The sequence below is a fragment of the Anguilla anguilla genome, chromosome 8, assembly GCF_013347855.1.
Source record: "Anguilla anguilla isolate fAngAng1 chromosome 8, fAngAng1.pri, whole genome shotgun sequence".
NCBI classification, from domain to species: Eukaryota; Metazoa; Chordata; class Actinopteri; order Anguilliformes; family Anguillidae; genus Anguilla; species Anguilla anguilla.
The window spans coordinates 37,015,220-37,040,379 of NC_049208.1; the positions used below are offsets into that span (position 1 = coordinate 37,015,220).

Here is a 25,160-nt window from a genome sequence, read left to right on the forward strand (position 1 = left end):
TCAGGGGAACGCAATCTGCGAATGATTGAGTATTAGGCAATGTCTAGTCCTCCTGACAGGCTAATAAACATGCTTCGTAAAAGACAATGACAGAGGTCAAAAGACGCTGTCATGCGTCAGCAAACGTACAGGGCTCAATAATCACAACGTCAACAACGCCGGTGGCATTCAAAAGCAGCCTGGCGGGCGGGCGCGCGCTAGCAATATCAGCGCTCAGAATTGTGCACCCGGAGTCCTGTAAATTGACACGTTTGTGGACGTAAACGCGTCTGACATTTAAATACGAGCCTGGCCACCATTCGGAGATAAGCGCCGAGCCCAGACAGGAAGTTTTTTTTTTTTTTTCTTAACTGAAGTCAAAGGCACGGGGAGGAAGAGCATGCAGTGACATTTTCCACGCGCGTTATCTAACGGGGACTTTGCCACCGTCAAAGGAAGCGAGACAGAGAATCTCCTTTCGGTTTTCGTATGCCCGGGATTTTAGCATGTAATTATTCTTAACAGCAGTCAAAGTAATTGCCCTGAAAATAAAGCATGCTATAACACCGACCAATAGGTTGTGTTGAAAGCGCAAGAGATAGACCAGCTTTTCGGAAATGCCACGGACAAAAAAAGAGATCTAATTGCACAAGGTACGACGTGCTAGACCTGGAGGAGACATTTTGCGAAATCTTCCACCGAACGGAGATGAAAAAGATGCAAACACCAGGAGTTCACGGGAAGGGACTGTAGCCTGCAGCAAACAAAGCCAATTCAGCAGGAAAAAAACACAACACGGGGGAAGCAGTTAGCGCTCGGTGGTTCAGAGGCAGCCATTTGGCGAGAGGGCTTTTACTTTTGCCACTCAGCAGCTTGTGACAGGTAGAGCAAATCATGTAAACACACAGGCCAACCTTGAAGATCGGATTTTCCAAGACACTGTTTGACTCCAAAGAGCTTTTATGATATATTCATGCTGTAAAAAATCACATTCACACAACAAATGCAGGTGGTCCTCCAGACAAGACTTGCTATCCCAGTTTTTAATCACTTCTAGTCCTAGGTACATCCAATTTTATAACAAATCACAGCAATCTGTAAAGGATGAAACCTTGCTCCTCGCAAGATCCTCTGGGTGCTCAATCTCCATTTCCAGATTACATGAATGATTTAAAAATTATGATATATGGCTAGCCAAAAACCTCCAGGAAGCAGACACATAGTCCTTCTCTTAAAATACCAGTCCCCCCAGGATTTTTATAAAATGGGAAACTACTTAAATGTATTTTTAATTGGCTAATCTTTAACAGCCTGTTCAACCATCCCATGCGCCAAGACAGGTAGGAAACAACAGAGGAAGATAGTGAACGTAGAGATTTTAATTTAATCAAACCGATTTGATTTTGATTTGACCGGTGACATCAATCACAGGCTGCAAATTTAAAGCTACGCGGGTGTTGTGAACGGCTACTTTCAAGTCCTTGGGCGGAGGCTGTGGAGGGATTCGGGACCTTGTCACCAAACTTCCTTTGAGCATTCGAATGCAATTGCTCTTGGCAGTGTCTGCCATTCTGATTTGCAGACAAGGCCCTTGAAATTTTCCCCTTGAAAGGACAGTGTGGCTTGATTTAGGGCTTCCTGGTGTCACCTCACAGGGGGGTGGGGAGTGGCGAGGGGAAGGGGGCGGGTGGGCGGCTTGCACGTGCGCTGGCACTGGATGGAAGTTTATGCTTCCGGAATGGTCCGCTCCCTTGTATGGGAAGTATAAATCTCACAGGCGTACTGATGGGGGCTCGAGACCCATAAATCCGCGAGCCGTCAGGCAGGGGAAACCTCTTCTGCACTCTGTCAGGCAGACCCATCAGTACCGCCATCCTGACATTCAGACCGTGGCCAGCCGCGATAAAACAACGCTCCCTCCCTCTGTGAGAGGAAGGGGAGTGGAATCTGCCCTGGGAGCCTGAAAGGGGCATTGGAATATAAAACGAAACTCTTCATTAGCCCCCAGAGCAGGCTTAGGCCCATTAGGCTCTTTCTTTACAGCGAGACCTATCGGCTCGATTTTATCTGCCCCGAGACTCCCCTTTCAGCTCGCTAATCTACTGAAGTAATTCCCCTTTCCTCCGCAACACTGGGATGTCCAATCAAATCACAGCTGACAGAACCTTTGCAAACATCAGTGTGCATTTGAGGGCGGGGTACTGTCAGGTGCCTCACGATACTATACGTGTTCCCATATGGGGGAGGGGGGGGTTTATCACGATACATATGGATTTTGGAAATGTTTACAAAACCACATCAGATAACATTGAGGAAAACATCACCGAGTACAGCTTTGGTTTACTGTGAACAGTAACATAAAGAATCAATATAATGTCAGCCAAGACCATAAATACAGAGGCCTTTGAAGTTAAATGAGCTCCCAAGCGATACATCACAAAAAAAGAACGAACGAATGCTTTGTTTTCATTCTTGAACATATGCATATAAAACATACAAATGAGCATGTTTCATGAAAATGAATAAACATATTGACATAGCAGTCACTATGATATGTGGATTTGTATTTATATTTCAGCATTTTAGGCATTTGGCATATGCTCTCATCTAGAGTGATGTTTTACATGCAATCAATTTATACAGCTGGATGTTTTACTGAAGCAATTCGAGTTAAGTACCTTGCTCAAGGGCACAACTATAATCTATAAACCTGTAATTTTGGAGTTACTAGCCCAGTTCCCTAATCACTATGCTACAAGAAAATGTTTACGTCTGGCACAGAATAACATTTTGCATTTTGTCTTCCATGGAAGGGCCGAGTTTGGAGGTTCAGATATATATAAATATACAGTGAGCCCCATAATGTTTGGGACAAAGACTATTTATTCTTGATTAGGCTTGGTACTGCACTATTTTGCAATCATGATTTGTAATCAAACAATTCACACACGGTTAAAGTGCAGATTCTCATCTTTTATTAAAGGGCCTTTTAGTACATTTTGGTTTCACCACATTGATAGAGCAGAAACACTCTTCAGGGGGCAGGCGTGGATGTGTCGGTGACTACTGACTGCAGAAAACTTCATGAACAGAACGACAGAGGCTACACTGCAAAATGTAAACCAGTAGTTAGCCACAAAATCAGAAAGGCCAGGTTACAGTTTGCTAAGTAATACCTAAAAGAGGCTACAGAGTTCTGAAAAAAGATCTTGCGGACAGATGAAACCAAGATTCACTTGTATCAGAGTGATGGCAAGAGCAAAGTGTGGAGCCCAAAAGGAACTGCCTAAGATCCAAAGCACCCCCCCTTCATCTGTGAAACATGGTGGTGGGGGTGTTATGGTTTGAGCATGTATGGCTGCCACAGGTACTGGCTCACTTGTCTTCACTGATGATGTAACTGAAGTGTGCAGAAGCATCTTATTTGCTCAAGTTCAAGCAAATGCCTCCAAACTCATTGGACAGCGCTTCCTCCTACAAGACAGTGATCCCAAAGATACTACTAAACGGGGGGACTACGCATAAAAAGCATTGTAATGTCTAAAGCTGAGAATGTGCACTTTAATCACATGTGAGCTGTATGTAATATGAAGTACGATATATCAGGTATATAATGTTCAAGGGTACAACAGCAGTGCCCTCTCTGGGAATCAAACCCACAAAATCATAGCTGCAAGACCTTTACCAATAAACTACACTGCTGCACATGTGGATCATTAATAAAAAAAAAAAAGATATATTGGTGTTTCAATATTTTAAGCACAGCCCTAACACTCTGTATTACATCTAGACCAGGGGGGTCCAAACTCAAATCCTAGAAGGCCGCAGTGTCTGCTGGTTTTTGATGTGCTCCTGCACTTAAGTCCTTAATTTAAGTCGCTGATTGGTTAAACAGCTTGCATAACTTGTTTCCAAATCCTAAATTGGCTGCTGATTGCAAGCAAATCACAAAAACCAGCAGAGACCACGGCCTGCCAAGACTGCAGTTTAACGGCCCTGATCTAGACTGACTCGCCCCATTGCTTTCAAATTTTGCACATTCTGCGTTGATATTGTGAAATATTCTTCACTTGCTCCAACAAGAACTTAATTCTTGAGGGGGTCTTTGGAGGAAAGAACAACTGCTCTGTATCTTCCAAACACAGCCTACCTCCTCCTGCCCTGCCCTTTTCTATTGTTAAAAATGTGTGCCTTCCCCTCCTGTGTCTTTGCAGAGAAGGTCAGGTCACTCGCTACTTGGCCTCTCAGAGGTGCAATGATCATCCTGCCTCTGCCAGAACAGTAGACTGCCACCTCCTGTGCCCCAGGCCTTCAGTCTGGTACAGCTGTACTAAGGTGATGACAATCATTGTGAAAAGGAAGAAAAGAATACAAGTAAATATCTGAACCATTTGTGAATCTGTAAAACACTCGTGAAATAATTTGACTGAGAATTATATTACAAGACAGACTTGAAATTTTGCCATTTGTACTTCTGCTCTTGTCACTTAGATACATTTGTGTCAATCAGACCAGTTTGGCAAGTGAAAAAATAAGACACAACAACTAATATGTACCATGTTCCATGCAGAATTAATGTGTGAATAAATGTAAACAATAAACAATTTATAAACAATAAATGTCTGTTCCCGCCCCTTCATGAATGATTGACAGCTGCAACAGTTCACAGCAGATCATTGAATAAACCCACCAAAGAGGAGAAATCAGAGCACTAAGAGCCCTGCAACCATACATCATTATCATATTCCTGAAACAGATACAACACAAACCCTAATTAGCTTCTAGGAAACAGTTAAACATATCTACATTTTACGTTCAATATATCCAACAAATAATTGCAGCTTTGACCACTTTACTTTTGCTTTGCTTGGGTTTTAAGTGAGCCATTAAGGAAAACGAAAGTGATTTATTCCCTAGCATGACCGTTTGCGAGATTGACTTTTTGGGGAGGACAATCATTGTGAAACTTAATGAAAGAATCGATCAATCAACCAACCAATAAAAAAAAACCCTGGAAGACCAAAGAACAATCTCTGCAGAACAGACTGCTTCATGATATTGGCTATACAGGAAGAAGAAAAAAATAGCATGCATTTCAAGTCAAACTCCAGACAAGAAACACCCAGCAGCCTCCACTAGCAGAAGCCTTAACGCCAGACTTCAAAGCACCGTCCCAGTCTTAGGAAATCATATTACCCATTAAGAGGCTGATTTAAAATGAGGAGTTCGCCGGAACGAAGCAGCTGACGGCGCTATGGCGCCTGCTTTGCCTTTTGGCCTCCGGCGCGAGGGGCTGCTCGCCTGGCCGGCCTCGGAGTCAAAACCTCCGTGCGGAAAAAAATTAATTTCCCCCTTCTCTCTCGATAGGAACCGCGGGACGGCTCGCCGCGAGAAAGCTGCCACCGTTTAAATATCCTGTGTGGACTCCTACAAGTCCCTGATTAATAATGCAAGTGCACCTTATACTTCCCTGGCACTCCCGGGTAGCGCGTTACAGCTTTAATGGGTGGAAGCGGAGAGCACTTCAGACGCGACGTCTGACAATGTACCGGACGTCTTGAGCCGTACCTGGGAGGCCGCGAAGTGAAGAGACGATAATGAAGGCTGCGCTAGAGCAGCCCCATGGCGGCCTGGGACCGCGCAGGCAGACACAGGCAACGGAGGCGTGCACCTGACGGAGAAGGCAAGTCTTCCCGAAAAAAGGCACTCTTTAATAAAACCACACTTACTGAAGTAATGTTGTAAATGAGGGGGAAAAGAACAAAGAAAAAAAAAGTTTCGCTTGGTCATTTATATACAAACATCTCCTCCCACTATTGTGCCTTGGGCGTTACAAGCAGACACAACACAGACACAGTTTAACAATGAAACTGCTCCATTAAAGAGGAAAGGTGTTATAAAAGCTATTAAAACCCAAATAAGCAAGGTATGCGAGGGACGGGGCATCCTAAAGCGACGTCAAAACAAATCAGCTCCACAAAAATGATGAAACACAAATGAAGTGTGGGGGAAAAAAAACTAGACTTGCAGAGGCTAGACTAAAACACTGTGGTGAGAGAGATGATAAAATAAAGTTCCTCTTGCAGTTTTGCTTTATTGGCTGGATGTACAGAAAAATGTTATTCAGCGCTCGCCAAGATTATATAACACTACGGTGAACAGAACTACACGGGAAGGCTCTGTGTATGAGATGCACAGTTAACATTTGAGTGTGCAAGCTTACAATTTAAAGTCCTATACATCCCGAAACAATCCCCCCGCGCACTTTTCCATTCCCAATTTCAAACTGCTGATTACGCCTCTCGAGTCTCCGCCGCGCCGCCCACGCACGGGGCACTGCGACCGAGCCGCGCGCGTCCTTCGCGTCGCGTGATTTAACGCAACTATTTTACACGCCACAGGCGAAAGAGTACCAGAGAGAGAGCGCCAGTCAGTGGGGCGTCCATCACCGATGACTGCTCATTAGCTATTGGCCAGCTGGCATGTTACTGGGTGGGGCCAATGCAATCGTAGCCCGGTACCCAGGAATACACAAACTCGCCAAACTCCCAGGAGGACAAGGCCGACCCTCACTGCAGCTGCAGACCTATACATCATGTAACACATGAAGATGGGTTTAATTACAAATAAAGCACTCTGCTTAATGGACATGAAGTCTGTCTTTCGCATTAGTATACCATGAGTACGGTAATTATTATGACCATTACGCTAAGAATGTGATAATTATTAGGACAATTATGATGGTGGTGACGATTATAAATAATGATCATCATGACTGCGTTGATCTCATAGATGCACCCCATCGCGGCAATGTTCTCCGCTGGTTCCGGAGGGCCCTCACTAGCACGTGTGTGTGAGTGTGTGTGTGTGTGTGTGTGTGTGTGTGTGTGTGTGTGTGTCTCCACACCATGCAGTCTGCTGCTTCTTTCCACTCTAAAATCCCGCCCACCCACGCACAGCATTACCCTCACACCTGTGAAACAGCGCCTGGCCTCACCAGATGCTTCTAGGTTACCAGGGTTATTCAGCAGACCACTGCCTGCTTTTCACATCGCCTCTGCGAGTGTAGCCCACGGCAACACTTAGGCTAATTAAATAATTAAGCAAATTCATGAAGCAGGCGAGACTATTCTCTGTCTAATCTCACAGTATGCCAAGAACCCTGCGGAATTCAAACTATGGCTGATGCAAAAATGAAAAAAATTTAAAACCAAAAAAACTAACCGTAACCCGGGAATTTCTTGCTGCGACCTATATTAAAATTCAAGGCCCGTCAAGACGGACAGAACAGAGCTGTGGTAGAAGACATAAATATGAGTAATAACATGGGCGGTGCCCATATTCTGCTGAAAATTAAGTATGGGGGACTGTGCAGCACTGGTTTCTTTTTCTTATGTCACTTTTTAATTCAACCATAGCAAAGGCTACCTGAAGGTATGAAAGTGAACTTCAATTCCAGGCACCAAAGATGTTATGCCGTCAACTGGCTAATAACATCTGTCCAAAATGTCAGTGCATTCGTATGTTCTCATCGTTACCAAATCCACATTTTTGCCACCCAATCAAAATTGGTGGCCACATATTTTCCTCATGAATATTTTATAAAGTCAAGGCTGACCTTTTGAAAAGATCATGCTAATCAAGATGAATTTTTTCTCCCCCCTTCAGATGTTCTTTCCTAAGATTTGCACATGGAACTGCAGGTAGCGGCAGGGAAAAGCACAAGTCTCCTTGTGTGATTAGCGAGCGTGGCCAGATGCCAAGCAGAACCTTAACAGGCGTTAAGGAATCGTTCAGGGTTTTTAATTAGCAATCACTCTTAAAAGCCTTGAGATAAAACTTTATATTCATGCAGATGTGAGAGGACTCGGAGTCCAGCTCCCAAATGAATTCATTAAAATGCGCTTCAATTAAAAACAATATGATACTAATAAGGAAAAGCTGACTGCCTACAGCACACTAATATCAAACTGTTCCTAAATGTGAGGGGTTTCGTCATCCAGGTTGTCTCTTTGCATTACAGTGTCATGACAAACAGGACCAGGATGGCTATTTTGAAAACACAGCAAAATTTAGGACTTACCTAACCCTAACCCTAACATGCTCAGCTAGATCTACAAACCATTAGAAAAATGAATGAAGCAAGCTACACTTTAACAACTCAAGAAAGCTACCTGTGCAGCTTCTGTCCTCCCTAGGCTGTGCTATACACAGGTAGCTTTCTATAGATGTAAATACAAAAACACAGAAAATATTCACAAAATATATATGAAATACAAATAGTAGATGAAAAAAACAGAAAGAAAAACTAACAAAACAAACAAAGGAACAAAACAAAATCGTTTTTTTGTTCCTTTGTTTGAACTGAGCAATTCTAAGAGGAAACTACCCGGCCACAAACAGACACACAATAATTCAATAATAGTATAAACTTATTATATATTGTGAACACATTCTGTTCGTTCTGCCTGATAGCATTTGTGTTTGGGAGAGAACATAATGGCATGGAAAATCATTGCAACTATAGTTGCAAAATCATTCTTGTAAAGATGCAGTGGCTAACTAATTGAGGCATAAATGTTTTCATTTTCTTTCTTTAACCACACTCAAACAACAATTTTAGGTATACTGTGTCACAGATCACACTTATACACCTTTTTAACACATTAAGTGTTTTAGAGATGCATTTACAACCAGAGAAAATCACAGCAGCACATTTGTTCACCTAATGTAACACAACCTAAAGAAAGCTTTGGTTTGGATAGTTAAGTGTCTCCTCAAGGGATGATAGCACCTTTAGCATGCTATTGTCCCGTCAAAATTAGCAGTTGCCTCCAAAGAGAAAAGATGGATGATCTGATTGGCCTTTACATGGACCGAACCTCACCACAACTACAGTTAAACCTTACCGTTCTTCACTGGTAACAGCGCTAACAGTGAAAAGACCGGGGGCCAAGGAGACCCAATCATACGCAGAGAGCAAGACACGGGTGCTCGGGCAGCCAACAGGGCTCGCTCAAATGAACTCCACTCAAATGTGCCCAATAAACACAATGCATTCCTTTCATATATCCCTGTAGGGCTGCCAGCCAGCCTGTAGGGCTGCCACTGGCACGGGCCAGATTCAATCCGACACTACGGTGCTTACTTATGCGCTGCACGCGGTGCCTTTACAGGGTGAGCAGCCCAGCAGCCCTGCACACTATCTTAAAAGGAACCGAGTCTGAGTCTGCTTAAACACATCTGATACGTATCGGTGTAACAGCGCATTTCATAATGTCATATTTCATTTTCTGTAATTACCTCAATGCATTCCAAGTGATTGAAGATGAGCTCGCGCTAATTGATACTGACTCAATGATAATGACTACAGCAACAAACACAAGATCACCCCACGAATAAACCCGTTCGCTGCTACGGCGGTCACGTGCGTCAGAACTGCGGGGGAAGCGCGTTTGAAGGAGGCCGGGGAGGCCGCTGAGCGAGGCGAGACGCTGCCAAAGTTCTTGCCAGCTACATCCTACTCTATCCCATTAGCAGTGCTCAGAGTCCATTATGCCCCATTAGCAGCAGCGAACGTGCAGCCCGTGGACATCCACAATCACACCTGCCAGGAAGAAGGTAACAATAACAGAACGGAAAACAGCAGCGGTACGTGCTTGAGAGACTTTCATTTTCTTAGATGTGAGCATTAGGGACCCCAGCGCTCGGTTTCATAATCCTGCTCATTAAATGAATCCTTGAAATGCCTGGGGAAATGTTTTTCCCCAACATTTGATTTGGATCTTTGGAACAAAGCATTGACAATGATTGTCACAATTGGTGCTTCCATCTAAAAGACAATGATGTAAAGATAAAACGGAGATACATTCCAGGCTGGTTCTCATCCATCTCTTAATTTTGGTGTGCTTTACATGTGCAGACACAAGTATGTGTATTCATTCTGTTTCTGTGGAAGTATGCATGTGTGTGTACCTATAATCGAGCGTACAGGTGTATGAGTGAAAGTGTGTGTGCAACTGCACATGTGTGTATGTGTAATTGGGTACTTGCATTTATGTGCGCACGCGTGGATGTGTATCAGGCTGTACGTGTATGTGCATGGATGTGAAAGTGTGCACATGTCTGTGAATGTTAGTGCGTATGAGTGAGTGTGCGGGTGGGTATGTGTGAGAGTGCGTGTGCATGCACTTGTGCATGTGTGCGTGTGTGTGTGTGTGTGAGAGTGCGTGTGCATGTACTTGTGTGTGTGTGTGTGTGTGTGTGCGTGCGTGTACACGTGCGGCTGAACGTGTTCTGTAGCTCTCACCTCCCTGTCCATGCTCTCCAGGTCCTCCTTGCACAGGGTGTAGAGAGGCATGCTCTCCGACATGCTGGGCTGTCGTTTCCTGCGTGAGGGCCCGGCCTGTTCCTCGTCCCGGCTGGGGCCTGGGGTCTCGTCCTGCTGCTGCACCACCCTACAAACGCACGCAAGCATGCAGACCACGTACACACAAAACAAAACAAAAACGCGTACACAGACACACACACAAACACGCAAACACGACACAGAAACGTGGAGATCAGCCTCGGTCTTCATTCTTCCCCAGAGACACAACAACACATTTACCAAACAGTACGATTGAAGTATTGCCTATCTGGACAAGGAATTGGCAGAATACAAGTTTCACAAATCAATAAGGACGCTCATTTCATCAATAGCCAGCACTAGTCGTTTACCGGTCAGCACAGTGCAGAGCCAGTTACTGCTTGTATACGGCGCTTATTTAAAGCAGATGATTTGTGAGAAGTTACAAGCACATTTTTCTGAGAATCTTTGGTTGCCCAGGGAACTTGTCTTTTATTTCTCCATGTTTTGCTTCTGGTACTATCTGGTCTGATAAGAGAAAGTCAAGGACAGACATTTTATAAGGCTGTTCAAACACAGGAAAAAAAAAAGATTGATGTGATCCATTAGATTTTTGGCTTTTAATCTGGGATACCATCCGCGATCAGAACAAGTGAGATTTTTGGGAGGGGGGTCATCTGTGTACATGTCTGAGTGTGTATGTACAGGGGAATGAGCATACATTCATAGCAAAAGGCAGGACAACACGTCACAAACAATTGTTAAAATGTACTTATAAAAAAGCCTAATACTCTCTCACAAAAAAGAACGTTGTAGAATTATGATTACAGAACTATAACGATTTCTATTGTCTTCAAAGTTGACTGTGAATATAGCGAATGCCTGGACATCACTTTGCTCATTTCTGAAGCTTGTCTGACTAATTCTTGTGTCAAACTCTGCTCCATCACATCCGTTATGGAAATGTTCCTTATGGCAGAACACACCCACCAAAAGGCTGAATGCTGGGTGGCCATATGCATTAGTGCTCTGTGAAAGGGCAGATTTTAACTCTGAGCAATCATGGTGGGGGCTGCTCAGCTCACTGCCTGCTTTCAAGGCCTTCTAATGGAAACTGGAGTGTCCATAAAACCAAAATGAAGGAGAAATGAAACCTCAGGGTCTGATCATCTAGACGCTTCGTCTGAGAACACAATGTACCGGTAGCAGCAGAGAGGCTTTGCACTGGGTGAGGCCGTGTGAATCAGACTTAAGAAAGGACTCGATAATCACGGTACCGAAATGAAATGAAGCAAGCGGTTCTAACATGGACCTGAACGCATTAAGTGGATCCTCTGAGCACCTGGTGGGGTTCAGATCTGGCTCGGTGGACAACAACCGTCACTCAAGGGCGAGATTCGTCTTAGTGTGCTTCCCGTAATGACCTGAGAAAATGGCGGGTGGCCTGTCGGTGAACCCATGGGCTGTGTCTGGACCCAAATATAATTTGGGCAATTTGTAAAAACAGATGTACAGGTCTGGAATTCAGGCACTCTCACAGGCCTCTACTTCTGTGAATCTTTGCAGGCATGCCAGTGCCAAATGTACTGTTTGAACAGTGTGTGTACGTTGTTACCGCCAGAATCAAAGAGATTCCCTCAGAGGGAGACAGATTGGGCAAGACACAATCCAGACAGAACACAGACAGGAAAAAGGTTGGAGGGGGGGTTAATCTCAGCTTGGGGTCCAACCCCCGTGGAGTCCAGGAGCTCCTGTGACTGATTTGAGATCAGTTATGCTTGGTATCCCTTACAACATGTAGGGCACATTTCTACTGCCCAGTTCACTACTTTTCAAGAAATTTATGAGATATCGTAGGATATATATATAGCTGCTGATACTTATTCTCTAAATGTATCATCTGACAGGGAACCAAGAGCTCTGCGCAAAACCAGAGCATGCTTGACTAGCATGGTCAAGTACGATCATGGTTTTTGCAGACTAATGGGAACCCTGCTGGCTTTTGTCCCTTCCATCCATTAAAGAGGTGTCTGTCCTTGGCAGACTAGTACAGACTAGAGCTGAACAGGTGTGGTGCAATTCAATGCACTATATGGATTCACTATTATACATATTGTGATGGGTTAGCCTGGGAGCATTCTCACGTGCGACTCACATTTTCCCCACCCCACATTAACCTAGTCTGTTACTGCCCTTCAGTACATCTGTGTACAACAACACACCATTAAACATTATTCCATGAAACGCTAATGTCTAATGTCATGTTTGATGTCTGAGTCACCCACTTTCTGTTATGAAACATAAACCCAATTTAAAGAAATATAGCGTGTCCAAGAAGGCCACAGGGTTAAGGAGACATCATGACACGTAATGCCTACTCCACAAGTACAGGCCCTGTCTGAAAGTGGCATCTGCCCCTTCCTGTAGAGCTTAGTTAACTGGAAAGCTCTTCCGCAATGGCACATGTCTAATTTGGTTTATGCAATGCAATAAAATGGCTGCGTACCCAAGCATGAATAATGCCAGGGTTATGTTTGCAACAGTCAATTATAAGATATATATTAAGCTGACGTATTTGGTTCAAAGCTGAAATTTTTTATTAACCCGCCAGCAATGGTTGTAAGTCTCAAAGTACCACGGAAACTTTGTGCACTGAGAATGTTAAGATTTCTTTTCTATGGCAAAATGAGAACCATCAGCCACAAATGTTAGCCCATCATTAGCCTGGCCACCCAATGTCCGCCATTACCACAGACTTCGCTGTCACTGGCGGAGGTATTGAATTATAGGTTCCGCAGCAAACTCACTATTGTACCCGCCTGGCACACCATTTTTAATTTCAAAATTACTCCTGAATGGAGTTCTCGATGTTTAACTCTGGTTCAGCAGCTTCTATCTTGTGTTTTTCTGCATTATAGAATTCACCTTTGAGATCAAATTTTTGAAAATGGATGTAAATGATATGTCTGGATTTTAAAAGCTCATAAAATAACTGGTGCATACTAATCATCGCCACAGGAGAGTATTAGCGTCCGATGCTTCTCTTGGACAGAGTGCCTGAATGTTGCCCTTATCAGTATCAAGGCTATCATCTTCTTTCAAAGGGACAGCTATCCTACTGCGCCTAATAAAATCCTGACAGCAAGCATACATGCACATTAACATAAACCCAACAACAGGTATGCCAATATCGATGAAAAATGCTGCTTACTGAATAATGAAAGAAACAAGGAATGTTCGTGTAATAACACCATGTCGTTCAAACTGTCAATATCTGTGACTAAATATGGAATAAACATATCATCTTAGTATTTGTTTTACATGTATAGATGTCCCTTTCAAGATTCAGTGGTCATTTATAATTGTGGACAATCAGTTTCAGAAATAAACACGCAAATAGAAAGCAGGGGTAGGCATTTACATCGGCCATGAGCAAAGCTCCACTTGCTTTTTACGCCGTTGTAACTCATTTGAGATCAATCTGGTTGGTTTGATAACTATTATCAATCTAACCATTAGAGGACAGTATAAGCTTCCCAGTGGTGAATGGCATGTTTCATTTAAAGTTTATTCCAACAATTGAGAGCCCCACGCATGAATGGCTGCTTCAGCACAGCATTGTGCAGTCAATCGTAACCTTACACAGCAATACGGAAGCACTTGTTAAGGCATAATAGTTTTTTTCCTTCTTTTTTGGAAGAGTTTACCAATTGTGCCAACTCATGAGAACGGATGAAGCAAATTTTCGCCATGCTGACATGGATTTTGGGGAGCGGGTCAGGAGAGGAGGAGGAAGCATGAAGCCTAGCGAGGATACATACGAACATGGCAAAGATGTACGTATCACTGTTTGTAACATTTCAATTATTTATGTATTTTTTATGTTATTTTTGCATTAGTCTCAAGAGACAACTGTTAGCCTTTGCTAATAATGCTCAGCATATTTGTACCGGGGGCCAACTAATGGCTGTATAGGGGCATCGTTAGGGTACCCAGGGCATTGCTAGCGTTGTGGCCTGCTCAGTAAGAATGAATTCCACTCACAATGAAATTGAGCGTCTTTCAAGAGGTTTATGCCATTCTCTAATTCAGGCATTTCACATACTGTAGTGTAAGCATTCACAGGTGGCTCAGTCACCTGTTCTGTTTGATGCGCCGGTTTATTGTGATGCTAGAACATCGTTTGTTTGCCAGCATTTTTTTGATGGTGGAATATTATTTTATTGTAATCTTATTGTACATAATGTGGGGTATTGGTATCTTCATGGGCCATACTTATCACTTAGGGCATGGGAAACATTAATTCAAATTTACTGTGCGGTGATATGGGCTAGATGAACGTGAAATGTCCCTTGGGAGTGATCACAAATAGTAGCATTTGTAAAATGTCGTCCCATCCCCATGCAACAAAAGATTACACGCTGTAAAGCATAGAAACGCATACAAGAGTGACACAGTGAGTCACAATGTTTTTGGATTATCTTTCAACATTATATTTCATCTTGCACTATCATACGGGGAAAATGTATATGCTTTATAATGGACAAAAAGCATTTGATTCATTTTTAGTATCTGGACCCTTAGATATCTTATATCCCAATACCGATGAAAAGAAATTTCCACTTAAAGATGATGCAAAATTGAGTTTCATGAGTCAAAGCTTTGGCAGATTAAAAAAAAATATATATATAAAGACCTAGATATTAGCTTCTCTTTCGTCCATTGCTATGGCCATGTTAAAGGCGGAGCTTGGTCTGGTTTCCCTGTTACAGTAAATGAGTCGAGGCAGAGCGTGGTCAGCCAGAGGTATAGAGTGTGTCATACCTGAAGGACGACTGCTCCCCATGCACAGGTAGCACTACGGGGGGTCCGGGGGCCTGAATGTAGCACGACTGGCGGGCCCCGGGCTGCGACCCCCTTCGGATCAGTTTCCCAGTTATGGGGTCGTACGTCCGCACCTCCGGAGCCGCTGGCGTTTTGGGGTGGATGGGCGTCGGGTGGAACAACGGCGTCTGAAAGGCGCTCTGGATGTCAGGAAACGTGGCCGGGCTGTTGCTCCTGGAAAGAGGGAGGAGCAGTAGAGGATCACCGTTTCAAACAACCACCGCACTTCTCTGGGAAGTTTTAAAGCTCTTTATTGGTTCAAACAAGTTGGTGGCTGACATCTCACTATCGTCCCACCCATTATGGGGTCCTTGAAACCTCACTCGCCCATAAGCACTCCCATAAGCACTTAAAAGCATCCAATTATATTTAAAAAAGGAAAAGAAAAAACCTTGAGAATTGAAGGGATAGTCCAACTTATTGTTAATGTTGTTTCCATCTGTAGTCATTCAGAGGTAGCACAGTTACATGCAGCCCATAGATATTGTCTGAATTCTTCATACTGATGCACAGACATGAAATCTGTATTGATCTTATTATCTAACCAGGCATAAAATAGCCAAAAAGCGAATTTCCTGAAAAGTTGGACTACCCTGACAAGCTGAATACTAATTAACGCATAGAATTATTAGAAACAGCTCTTTAAATAAAAAATTTAAAAATCAACAAAAAACTGGCAAACGACATATTTTTAATTAATGTGTCATATATTACCCTCCCTATAAAAAACAATATATTCTTAAGGCTGACAGGAAGGGGAAGGCTTTTTTGTGACTGCGCCCGCCGTCGCATTTCGATGCGGTCCTCCTTAAGTGAAAAGAGGCGCCTGCGCTCACCGTTGCGTCTTGATGTAGTCCTCTTTGAGGGGAAAGAGCTGCTCCTCCACTTTCTCCCAGCGCTCCAAGCAGCCCCACAGCCAGTCGGGGTTGACCACCTCCAGGTGTCTGCAGCCCTGGGCCTGCCGCACTTTCTCCGTGCCTGGAGAGAGCACACGAGCGCCGTCAGAGACGCGGAGCGCACGCCGCACACGCCGCACACGCACGCACACGCACGCGGCGTCTGACACGGCTCCTCGAACCCGTTACCGAGAGCCTTAGAGCAAAACCGTGCAGGAAAAATCACAGGGGCCATTACTCCAAGGCAGGTACGGAATAACAACATTGTGAAAAATAATGGGAAAACAAGACTGAATAACCAAATGAAATATTTAAAAGGCAAAATTATAGCATAAAAAATTATTCCTCAGCTGATAAAAATGTGGTGGGCACTGCCATAACCTACAATTTAGATGACAGGAACAGAATGTTTATATGAAATATTTCATTTCTGTTGATTTGGGGAATAACCAAATTTTGAGAACGTCTAGAAACTGGACATAAAAATTGTTTGTTCAAATAAAAAAGCTGTACAAATGGTCATTATTAAGAAATATAACACGAGGGTTCCTGCTGATATTACAGTGGCTATTATGAAAACAGTAAAATTCAAAGCAAAGGAATTAAATAACCAAGAGCTAACTCGTTCTTCTGTGGTTCTGTGGTTCAATTCAGGTAATTATTTTTTGGATTTGGTTTGATTACTGTAGATTTTGCCCTCGGGCAGCTAGCTCAGTGGCCTCAATTCATGCTTTATTAACACCATTATTTCAAACCAAATGTTCCACTCCAAAATGCCCTTTCCTATCAGTCAGCTTCCATTTCTGGCGTACTGCTCCTCTCCCATATACTGTCTGAACAGTGCCTTCTAAAGCTTTCTTGTTTGGAAGCTGCAGCTATATGAGTTGACAGTGCAAGAACAAGCAGGCATCGTTACTGGATAAATCCTGAACATGGTTCAACTGCCAAAGCAAGAGCTTGTGAGGGCCTGTCAAAAAAAATAAAATAATATATATATATTTCTATATATATAAATAAATGTTGGCTGTGGGTGCTGGCATGTCTGCTTTCAGAGGATGTCTTGTAAAGCTGTTGCGGCATTTTATTTTTTTTGTATTTTTTTTCTTGTTCGGAAAGCAACAGCCCCCTCAGGGTTTCGCGTTCAGAGGCGGTGATGGACGAGCCTGACAGTCACACGGGCCCTGAGGAACGCCTTGCGCAGGCGAGTGAGCGCAGGTGTGTACGCCGGATTTTCAGGACCGGGGGGGGCGTTCGTTAGCCTCGCCGTTGCGCGACCCTTTCACAGCACACAAACGCGCATTAGTCACAGTGAATCCTACTGTAAGACTCAGTGGGCCACTTCCTCTTTCAACGCCATGAATAAATATGGAAGGACAATACGAATAAAAAACACAAATAAATATGTGGACTGGATGTGGCAAAGACACTTCAGTGCAGTGAATGAAAGACTCTACTGCCCCCTATCCCCTCTTCATCTGGCCAGTGCCCACCAGAATCAAAATACCACGATCAAATATATGTAATCGTTCACTGCACAAAGAAATACAACTGACTGGATCAAGAAGAAGAACATATTAACTTTATGTTCAAAAACACAACCACAAGGTAATGATAATACAGTACATCACATTCTGCAGTAAATACCTCAATACCAGCCATCATTGCAAAATCTTTTCTTTGCAGACATGCAGTACAGACAAATACTGAGCTTAAGTTGTTAATTAAAACCTGATCCTGAAAATTAGAGGAAAAGATCTGCTCCACTCCGCCTTCTGGAGAGTTCTGTTCAGACAGGCTCGTCAGGGATCAACAGGTTGGCTTTGAACACCCTGGCACATCTTAAACTGCAAAGACCAGCAGCCAGTCCTCCATATTCAACAATCTTGGCTCAGCGGGAACTATCGGGCCTTTATTTCCATCCACACGTGACGGCTATGGCCTTATGACAAAGGGACACCTGTACTCCTACTGAACATTTTCATCATTTTATTTTCCGCGATACGGGTTCAGTAGTCCTGCCCCTCATGTTATCGCTGTTCCAGCCGTAACCACGCGAGGAGCACTGAAGCAGAAGCTCCTCCGGATCCCTCAGCCGCCAGGCTGATCCACGCTCTGCTTCAGTACTCCCCAGCACCGGTCCCTCCATGACGGACTGCTACCATCTGGCTCTCTGACAGGAAAAGGTGAAAGAAAAAAAACAAAGCACTTTCCTCCTTTCAGACCCAATTTATCAGCGCCATAAGGAATCATTCGGACCCTAAACGAATGTTTATCTCCGAGAATCGATGCGTAGATTATGTTCATCTCCGCTCGGCGAACGGTCCCATGTCTCATGACCGACCCAATATCCGGGGTCCAGTTTTATTGACCCATAAAACCTCGATGGAAAAAAAAAAGAGGACAGGGCCGTAAAACTTTGCAATCTCGCTTCACCTGCCGCGCCGAAGAGAACGAGGACCGCCCGCGTCCAACGGACGGCGCTCGGGAATATATACGGCTCGCGTCAGACGGACGTCAGACCCCGCCCGGCTCCGGAGTAACGGCGGGAGGCCGAGGACCTCGCCTTTTCGATCGAGGGGAAAACAGGCCTCGGTCGCTCACAACAACCCCCCCCCTCCCCCCCCAGCTCTTTCCACAGAGCTCTTAGAGTGCTCCTCGGCGACACACCTCCGCGCTTTTCTCCGCCACTTCAGGTGTACTTACGCGCGTTTCGCTTGATTCCTAAGTGCTCTGCCGGCGTGTCTCCGAGCAGACTTCGCCGGGCCAGAAATAGCGCCGGCGGCGGACGGGCGGCGTTCTCGAATCGGCGCCGAGCCGCAATCTGCCGTCCCCGAATTTCGCCCTCGTCCGGTCGCGAGGAACCTTTCCGCGTGTCACTTTGGCTAGACCGGCTTTGTAAAAAGGGCACGGAACACCCGCTCTTTCCCTCTGTAGCATTTAGACAAGAGCAAGAAAGGGGACCTTTGCAAATGCCTAACGACAAAGGTCACAAAGGGAGAACGACGAAACCAGAAGCCTCAGCTGAGGGGGCCATCTTAAAGAAACAAGACAATACGGATCGATAGCAAAGGCTGATTGAGAACCAGAGGCGAAGAGACGAAACAAAGAAAAGAATCAATGGTCGCATTTCTGTTACAGGGGAAGCACGGTGGATTTGAAATGGAGTCGAGCAAAAACAACACCTGTCGTGTTCAATGAGAACAGCTCCCACAATTCAGATCTCACGGTGCGACCAGAGGGACTGAACACCCACTTAAATCATTTTCAAGCATGGGCCTCCCGAAACACAATTCATTTTGATTCATGGTGGTGTAGAACAGGGCTGCCCAACCTTGTTTTCCGGAAGATCGACCGTCCTTGTAGGTTTTCACCCCAGCCCTAACAAAGCACACCTCATTCAACAGCTAGACTATCTCACTGAGCTGCTAATAGGGCAGAATCGGCTGAGCCAAATGAACAGGATTGGGCAACCCTAGCGAAGAAAAAATAAAATCCAAAATAAATGTGTTGAAGGCTATTTAGAATGAATGAAGAAGCTTTAGTGTGAGTAACATAGGCTATATAATACTGTACGGTAAAAACGCAGTCGACTTTAATACAACCTATAGGCTACTTAAGACAACATACTGCTACAAACTATTGAGTAATTAAAGAACCTCTCCTCTAAATGTTCTTATGAGACACATACACCAATACACCTCTATGCACTTAGGGGCCAATCAAAGAGCAGAGCTGGAAATATCTATTTAAAAATTGAATATAAGGGCAGCATATTGGTTATTGTGTTGTCAGAAAACAGGTTCATCAACAGGTTCTTCATTTGTACCATCACAAGAAGTCAACAGGAAACAACTGTCAAGAAATTCAATAATAGACACATTCCCACAGTGAAATATCTGATTTTTTATAAAAGAGCTTAAAGGTCACTATATAATACACTACTAGAAACTCCAAGGCAGCTAGAGCAATGTTTCCAGAGGCAATACATTTGAACACATTAATTTCATACCCTCTATTCACAATTAAAAACACAAATATCTTTTTTATATTGTGTAAGTACTCTTTTCCTTGGATGCAGTGTTAACAGGTTATCCCATAGGAAATAGTTCTAACTGAGAATAAGCTTAAAAGAAAAATAATCATAAAATATACAAATGCACAACATCTGGAGACATATAACATCACAGTATAAGCTGCTTTTTAGATGCTTTATGTGCACTGTTATTGATTTATTTACATGGCAAATGTACACGCCCACCTGTACCAAGGCCCACAGGTCACAAAAAACCTATGTAAGAGTACAAGATATCCTCCCATGCAAAAAAAGAAACCTTCTAGGCCAATGAGACAAAACATACACTAAAACTGAAATTTCTTTTTTTTTTTTTAAACACCAGAAAGTGAACCACCAACCTCGCTATGAGATGTTAGGAAGATAAACCACTGAAATGACCTGGAACTGGAAGTGTGACCCAAATAAATTATAACCAGCTGTAAAAAAAATTACTGATCCACTCTATGCAGAGGCCATGTCATTCTGAATTATCCTTTCTGTCTCAGGCCCCGTTATTAATAGCAGTGAATAATAGTAACCCGATGGCATGTAAAATTCATTATCTATTCAGAAAACTGATGCGAATGCAAATCATTTCCTTCACCTAAACTTAGATTTAACCCCACCGTGACATTTAATTGTCCAAAAGTAATTGCTCTTTCTCAGAGAATGAATAGAAAATTAAAATAAACTGACCCTCCCCATTTTCAACAGTGATATCACATTTTGTCATTACACTGTGAACAATGCTATCACATTCAAAGAGCTAGCTATGGTTGCAGGCTATGGTCTTTTTAAAGTTTTTTCCAACTTCACAGAAGAACAAAAGGACGGCTGTCCTGATTCAGTTTAAATGCAGTTTGTTCTCCATGTGGGGTGAAGAATTTAAGACAAAAGACAAACAATAATGCTGTGAAGAGCTGTCTTCTAAACCTGCTGATGTTAATAATGGGAATAATGTCACCGTTTCTGAACATTCATTCTGGCTTGATGTACTACATTTCATTGGGAAGCACTGAGCCATTTTGAAATAGACAAAACAGACACAGCTGTGTGTTTCTGGTTACCGCAGTAACAACTACAGCACAACAGTACAGTACAACTAACCAACTAATTAACCACGATGCTTTTAAATTAAGAAATGAAGTGTCTCAAAGATCTACATTCTCAAAACTGAATTTGAAATCAAACTAAGCCAGAGATAACAAATACCATAGCTGTGCTGACATGGAAACTTATGGAGCCTTATTTCAGAACAGGATTCTAGCACACAACCCCTCAACAGCATGGGCTAATTCTGTCATTGGACCATCTGGTGTCACCAGACTTTGGCGTGTCCTACTGATGTCACCAGACTTTGGTGTGTCCTACTGATATTCACATTTATAAGTGAAAGATAACTAGCATGCATTTTATGCATTTATCCTAACCAAGTGCGTCGTATTGACAGACAAATGTAACAAATGTGTTGACAGTCAGCTCTACACTTAGCAATGTTTGTCAACAAGAAGCCACTTTTAGACTTATCTTAAAGGTCAGCCAGACACTTGCATTTGCCTGTGCACCTGTTGTTGTTTAGCAAAACCATTACTACACATCGCACAACGTAATAGAGCCTGTGTCTTTATAAATATATTCTGCAAACGACACGTTAACACCTTTTCAATCTTAAATGAATCTCAATAATATATTTACGTAGTCTCTACACAAAGCACCAGTAGTATCCCCGCTTTATAACCATATTTGTGAGTGGCCAATGTTCCACTTTGTCTTATAAATTCCCAATACCGATATGCAAATTTTGTTAAAGTGGATTTCACAATATTCACAATTTGACAATATTAATGTCCCATTTAAGGCAGTGAACAAAAGAAAAACACTCAATTGTTAAATGTGACGGAAAGAGGGAGAACCTGACAATAAGGTTCATGAATATCACATAAATTATGCTCATAAACTTCATGACATTAATGACTGAAAAGATCAGGGAGAACGAATCTGAATGCGAGCAGACACTTTTAAATGGATGGCTTTTAATTACTGAGGGGGAGTAGGCATTAATAAAGGCGACTACCATCTCTCCAGCTGTAAAAGTGCGTTTCGTATGAATGTGTTTTAGACATACTTAAACACCTTTATCGCATTCGGTTCTACTCTGCGGAGAAGCCGCAGCAGAAAGAGCCTGAGGAGAAAGGGAAAGGTCACCCACCAGCTCGCGCAGCGATGAGGTGCGTTGTTCGGTTGGGGTCTTTGGGGCTAAGGACCAGGCCTTTGCCGATCTTGGCCCCCAGGGCTTTGGCGTGGTAGGACTCCCGCGTCCTGTCCATGGGGTAGTTGGTGGGGTACAGGCCGCTGAACACGATGGTGATCCCTTCCAGGGACCTGCTCTTCAGCTCCGGGACGATCTTGCGGATGTCGGGCGCCTCGGAGCTCTTCTTGGCCAGGAAGTCGTCGTACCTGGCGTAGTACTCGCGGTGGATGCGCGCCAGGATCTCCTCCAGGTAGATCAAGTGGTCGTCCTGGTCCAGGTCGGGCTCCTCCTCCTCCTCATCCTCCTCCTCCATGCTCTGGTCCAGAGACTCCTCCCCCATGGTCACCCCCGACTGCTCGCTGTTCTGCGATTCCGTCTCCGCCTCCTTTTTGTCTGGGCAACCGTTGCCCAGCTCGGGGAGGCTTTCCTGTTCCGTTGCCGGGGGGATCCCGGGCGAGGCCTCCTCCCCCGCGGCCGGCCGCTTTTCGGCCACGCCCCCATCGGCATTGTCGGCGGCAGGTTCCGCCCCCTCGGGGCCCTTGGCCTTCCCGTCGCCCTCGCTGTCCGACGCGGACGGGTTGCCCGCACCCGGCTCGCTGTCGCTGTCGCTCGAGAGGTCAAAGTCCAGATCGCTAGTCCTGCCCGTGGGCGCGCTGGCACTGGCGGCCGCCTCGACCGCGTTGGACCCGGCGGGCGTCTCCACCGCCGGCCCACTGCCATTGTCCTCCTCCTTTACATTCGCCGTGTCGTTTACCCGCGAGGCGCCTGCCCCGCCCGCCGCCCCCTCCCCCTCCCCCTCCCCCTCCCCCTCCCTCTCCCCGCCCGAGTGAGTCCGCTCGTTGGGCGTTCCCTGAGATGCGGAGGCCTGCTCCTCGGGTTCGGCCGCACCCCGCCCACCGTTGCGTTCCCTCCCCTGTTTCCTGAGACCGTTGCTGTGCTCCTCGAGCCCCGGCGTCGCCCCGTCCTCCTCGCCGTCCTTGCCCGACGCCGCCGCCGCCGCCGCCGTGGGGCCCTCCGCCGTCCGGCTTACGTGATTGGCTGCTGAAACAGAAGAGACCGAACAGGTAGAGAAAACTGAACTGTCAGAGAAGGAAAAAAAATAAAATGCAAATTGCAAATACTGTCAACCTTTGGCAGTAGTAGGCATACACATACGTGAAAAGCAATACAAATGTCTATAAGCCTTTCAAAAAGCTTCAGCTTTTAAACTAGCAGACACCTTTGACAGAACAGCCACTAGCAGCTCGGCCACAGCATAATGGTGTCGTGCGTGAAAGAGCACTGCAGTTTTCACCGTGACATTCAGGTTCTGTTCCCTCAGCTCGACAATGTTCTCCACAGAACATTATCCCAAAAATACCCTCATTGTAGCGATTTCCTTATTTCCACACACCTATTCTTCAATGTCTCCTGGTTACCTAAGCTACTCTCATAACTTGACATATGGGAAACTAGGGCAGAAACTAACGTGGGGCGTGTTGAAACAAGGGCATTTTGCATAGTTGCACCTGAACAGGAATGATGCATTTGTTTTCATTTATGTCTTATACCAACTCAATTCTCCAATCCCAGTGAGGGGACGATTTCAAAACTTAATCAAGAGTTATTAACAAAAATGTTTGTAGCACTGTTAAAGTAAAAAAAAGTTTTGTTTTTCAAATAATTAATGGTGTGTGCACACCACAGACTGCAAATATGTGTAATCTAAATCACTGTCTTGTGTGTTATAAGATAGAATACACTATCAAGCAGAAACTGTCAGCCATGTAGAAGTACAACAGGCATACCACGGGGTACATTGTAACACTGCCCCCGTCTATTATAAACGCAGCCACAATAACTTTCCATGTAACACTGTATATTCCATTTATACCACACGCTGATTCTATCCTATATAGGCTACTGTAGGCGACAGGGAGACATTCAGCACAAACAAATGGTAGGTGTCATACGCAGTTAGTTAGACAAAACTTTTTATATACGATAAGATGAAACATGTAAATGGTAAGAAATGTTGAACTGAATTTCCTTTGACTTTTGTTGTATCAAAACAAAGTTCTTTCCAGCCTGTTTTCTGACATTTCTGGAAGCTGTTACAATATGCCCCAATGCTGTTACAAGTTGCCCCTATGACAAGACAGGTTCCAACATTTGACTTTTGCTACTTTCGGTTAAACTGTAACCGACAGAAATGTCCTAGGAACTGTACAAATGGTCTATAATCAGAGCAAAGACATATCTTCCCTGTGGGTGACAAATATTTACTCTAATATGCGTATATATTTTTTAAATAAGCAAAAAACGAAAAGTGTTAGGTTGTGCCCCAGTCTCCCCCATTTTGCATAGAAAAGGGGGTAGGTAGGAGGAGTATTATTAAAACATTATAAAAGGGATTTTCCAGTTATTGCGCTGCTATTTAAGAGGGGTCCAAATGACATTTTCAGGTACAGAAAGTTCCCTTTTCATTTTGTTTCTACATGCTCCAAAGTCTGAACATTACATTGTCCTTATCAAACAAGTTATTATTTGCATGATTACGAGCCTTAATGTACGTCTGTCAGAGAGTGCATCCATTTATATTTTTAAGGGAACATTATTAAATAAAGAGCGATTTCTTCATGGTCACTCCTCTCATTGCCTCCATTTACCAGCATGCACAACGAAGAACATTATGAGGCAATAAACAATATTCAAAAGAGGGCAGGGAAAAGGCTGAACAATGGCCACAAAATTGGCAGAGTTATTGCA

At 44.1% G+C, this 25,160-nt stretch overlaps 1 protein-coding gene across 3 annotated transcripts in view; it reads right to left on the minus strand.

Annotated features, from left to right (window-relative positions):
• ctdp1 (CTD (carboxy-terminal domain, RNA polymerase II, polypeptide A) phosphatase, subunit 1) overlaps positions 1 to 25,160 on the minus strand; it is a 103,626-nt gene that overhangs the window by 60,340 nt on the left and 18,126 nt on the right. For 2 of the 3 annotated variants that reach the window (XM_035429963.1, XM_035429961.1), the window contains exons 8-11: positions 22,371 to 23,453; positions 16,048 to 16,189; positions 15,152 to 15,385; positions 10,289 to 10,436 (exon numbers count right to left, since the gene is read on the minus strand). In XM_035429963.1, coding sequence (XP_035285854.1) covers positions 10,289 to 10,436; positions 15,152 to 15,385; positions 16,048 to 16,189; positions 22,371 to 23,453 — 1,607 coding nt within the window. The remainder of the gene's footprint in view (positions 1 to 10,288; positions 10,437 to 15,151; positions 15,386 to 16,047; positions 16,190 to 22,370; positions 23,454 to 25,160) is intronic. The other variant, XM_035429962.1, reaches the window with a different exon arrangement.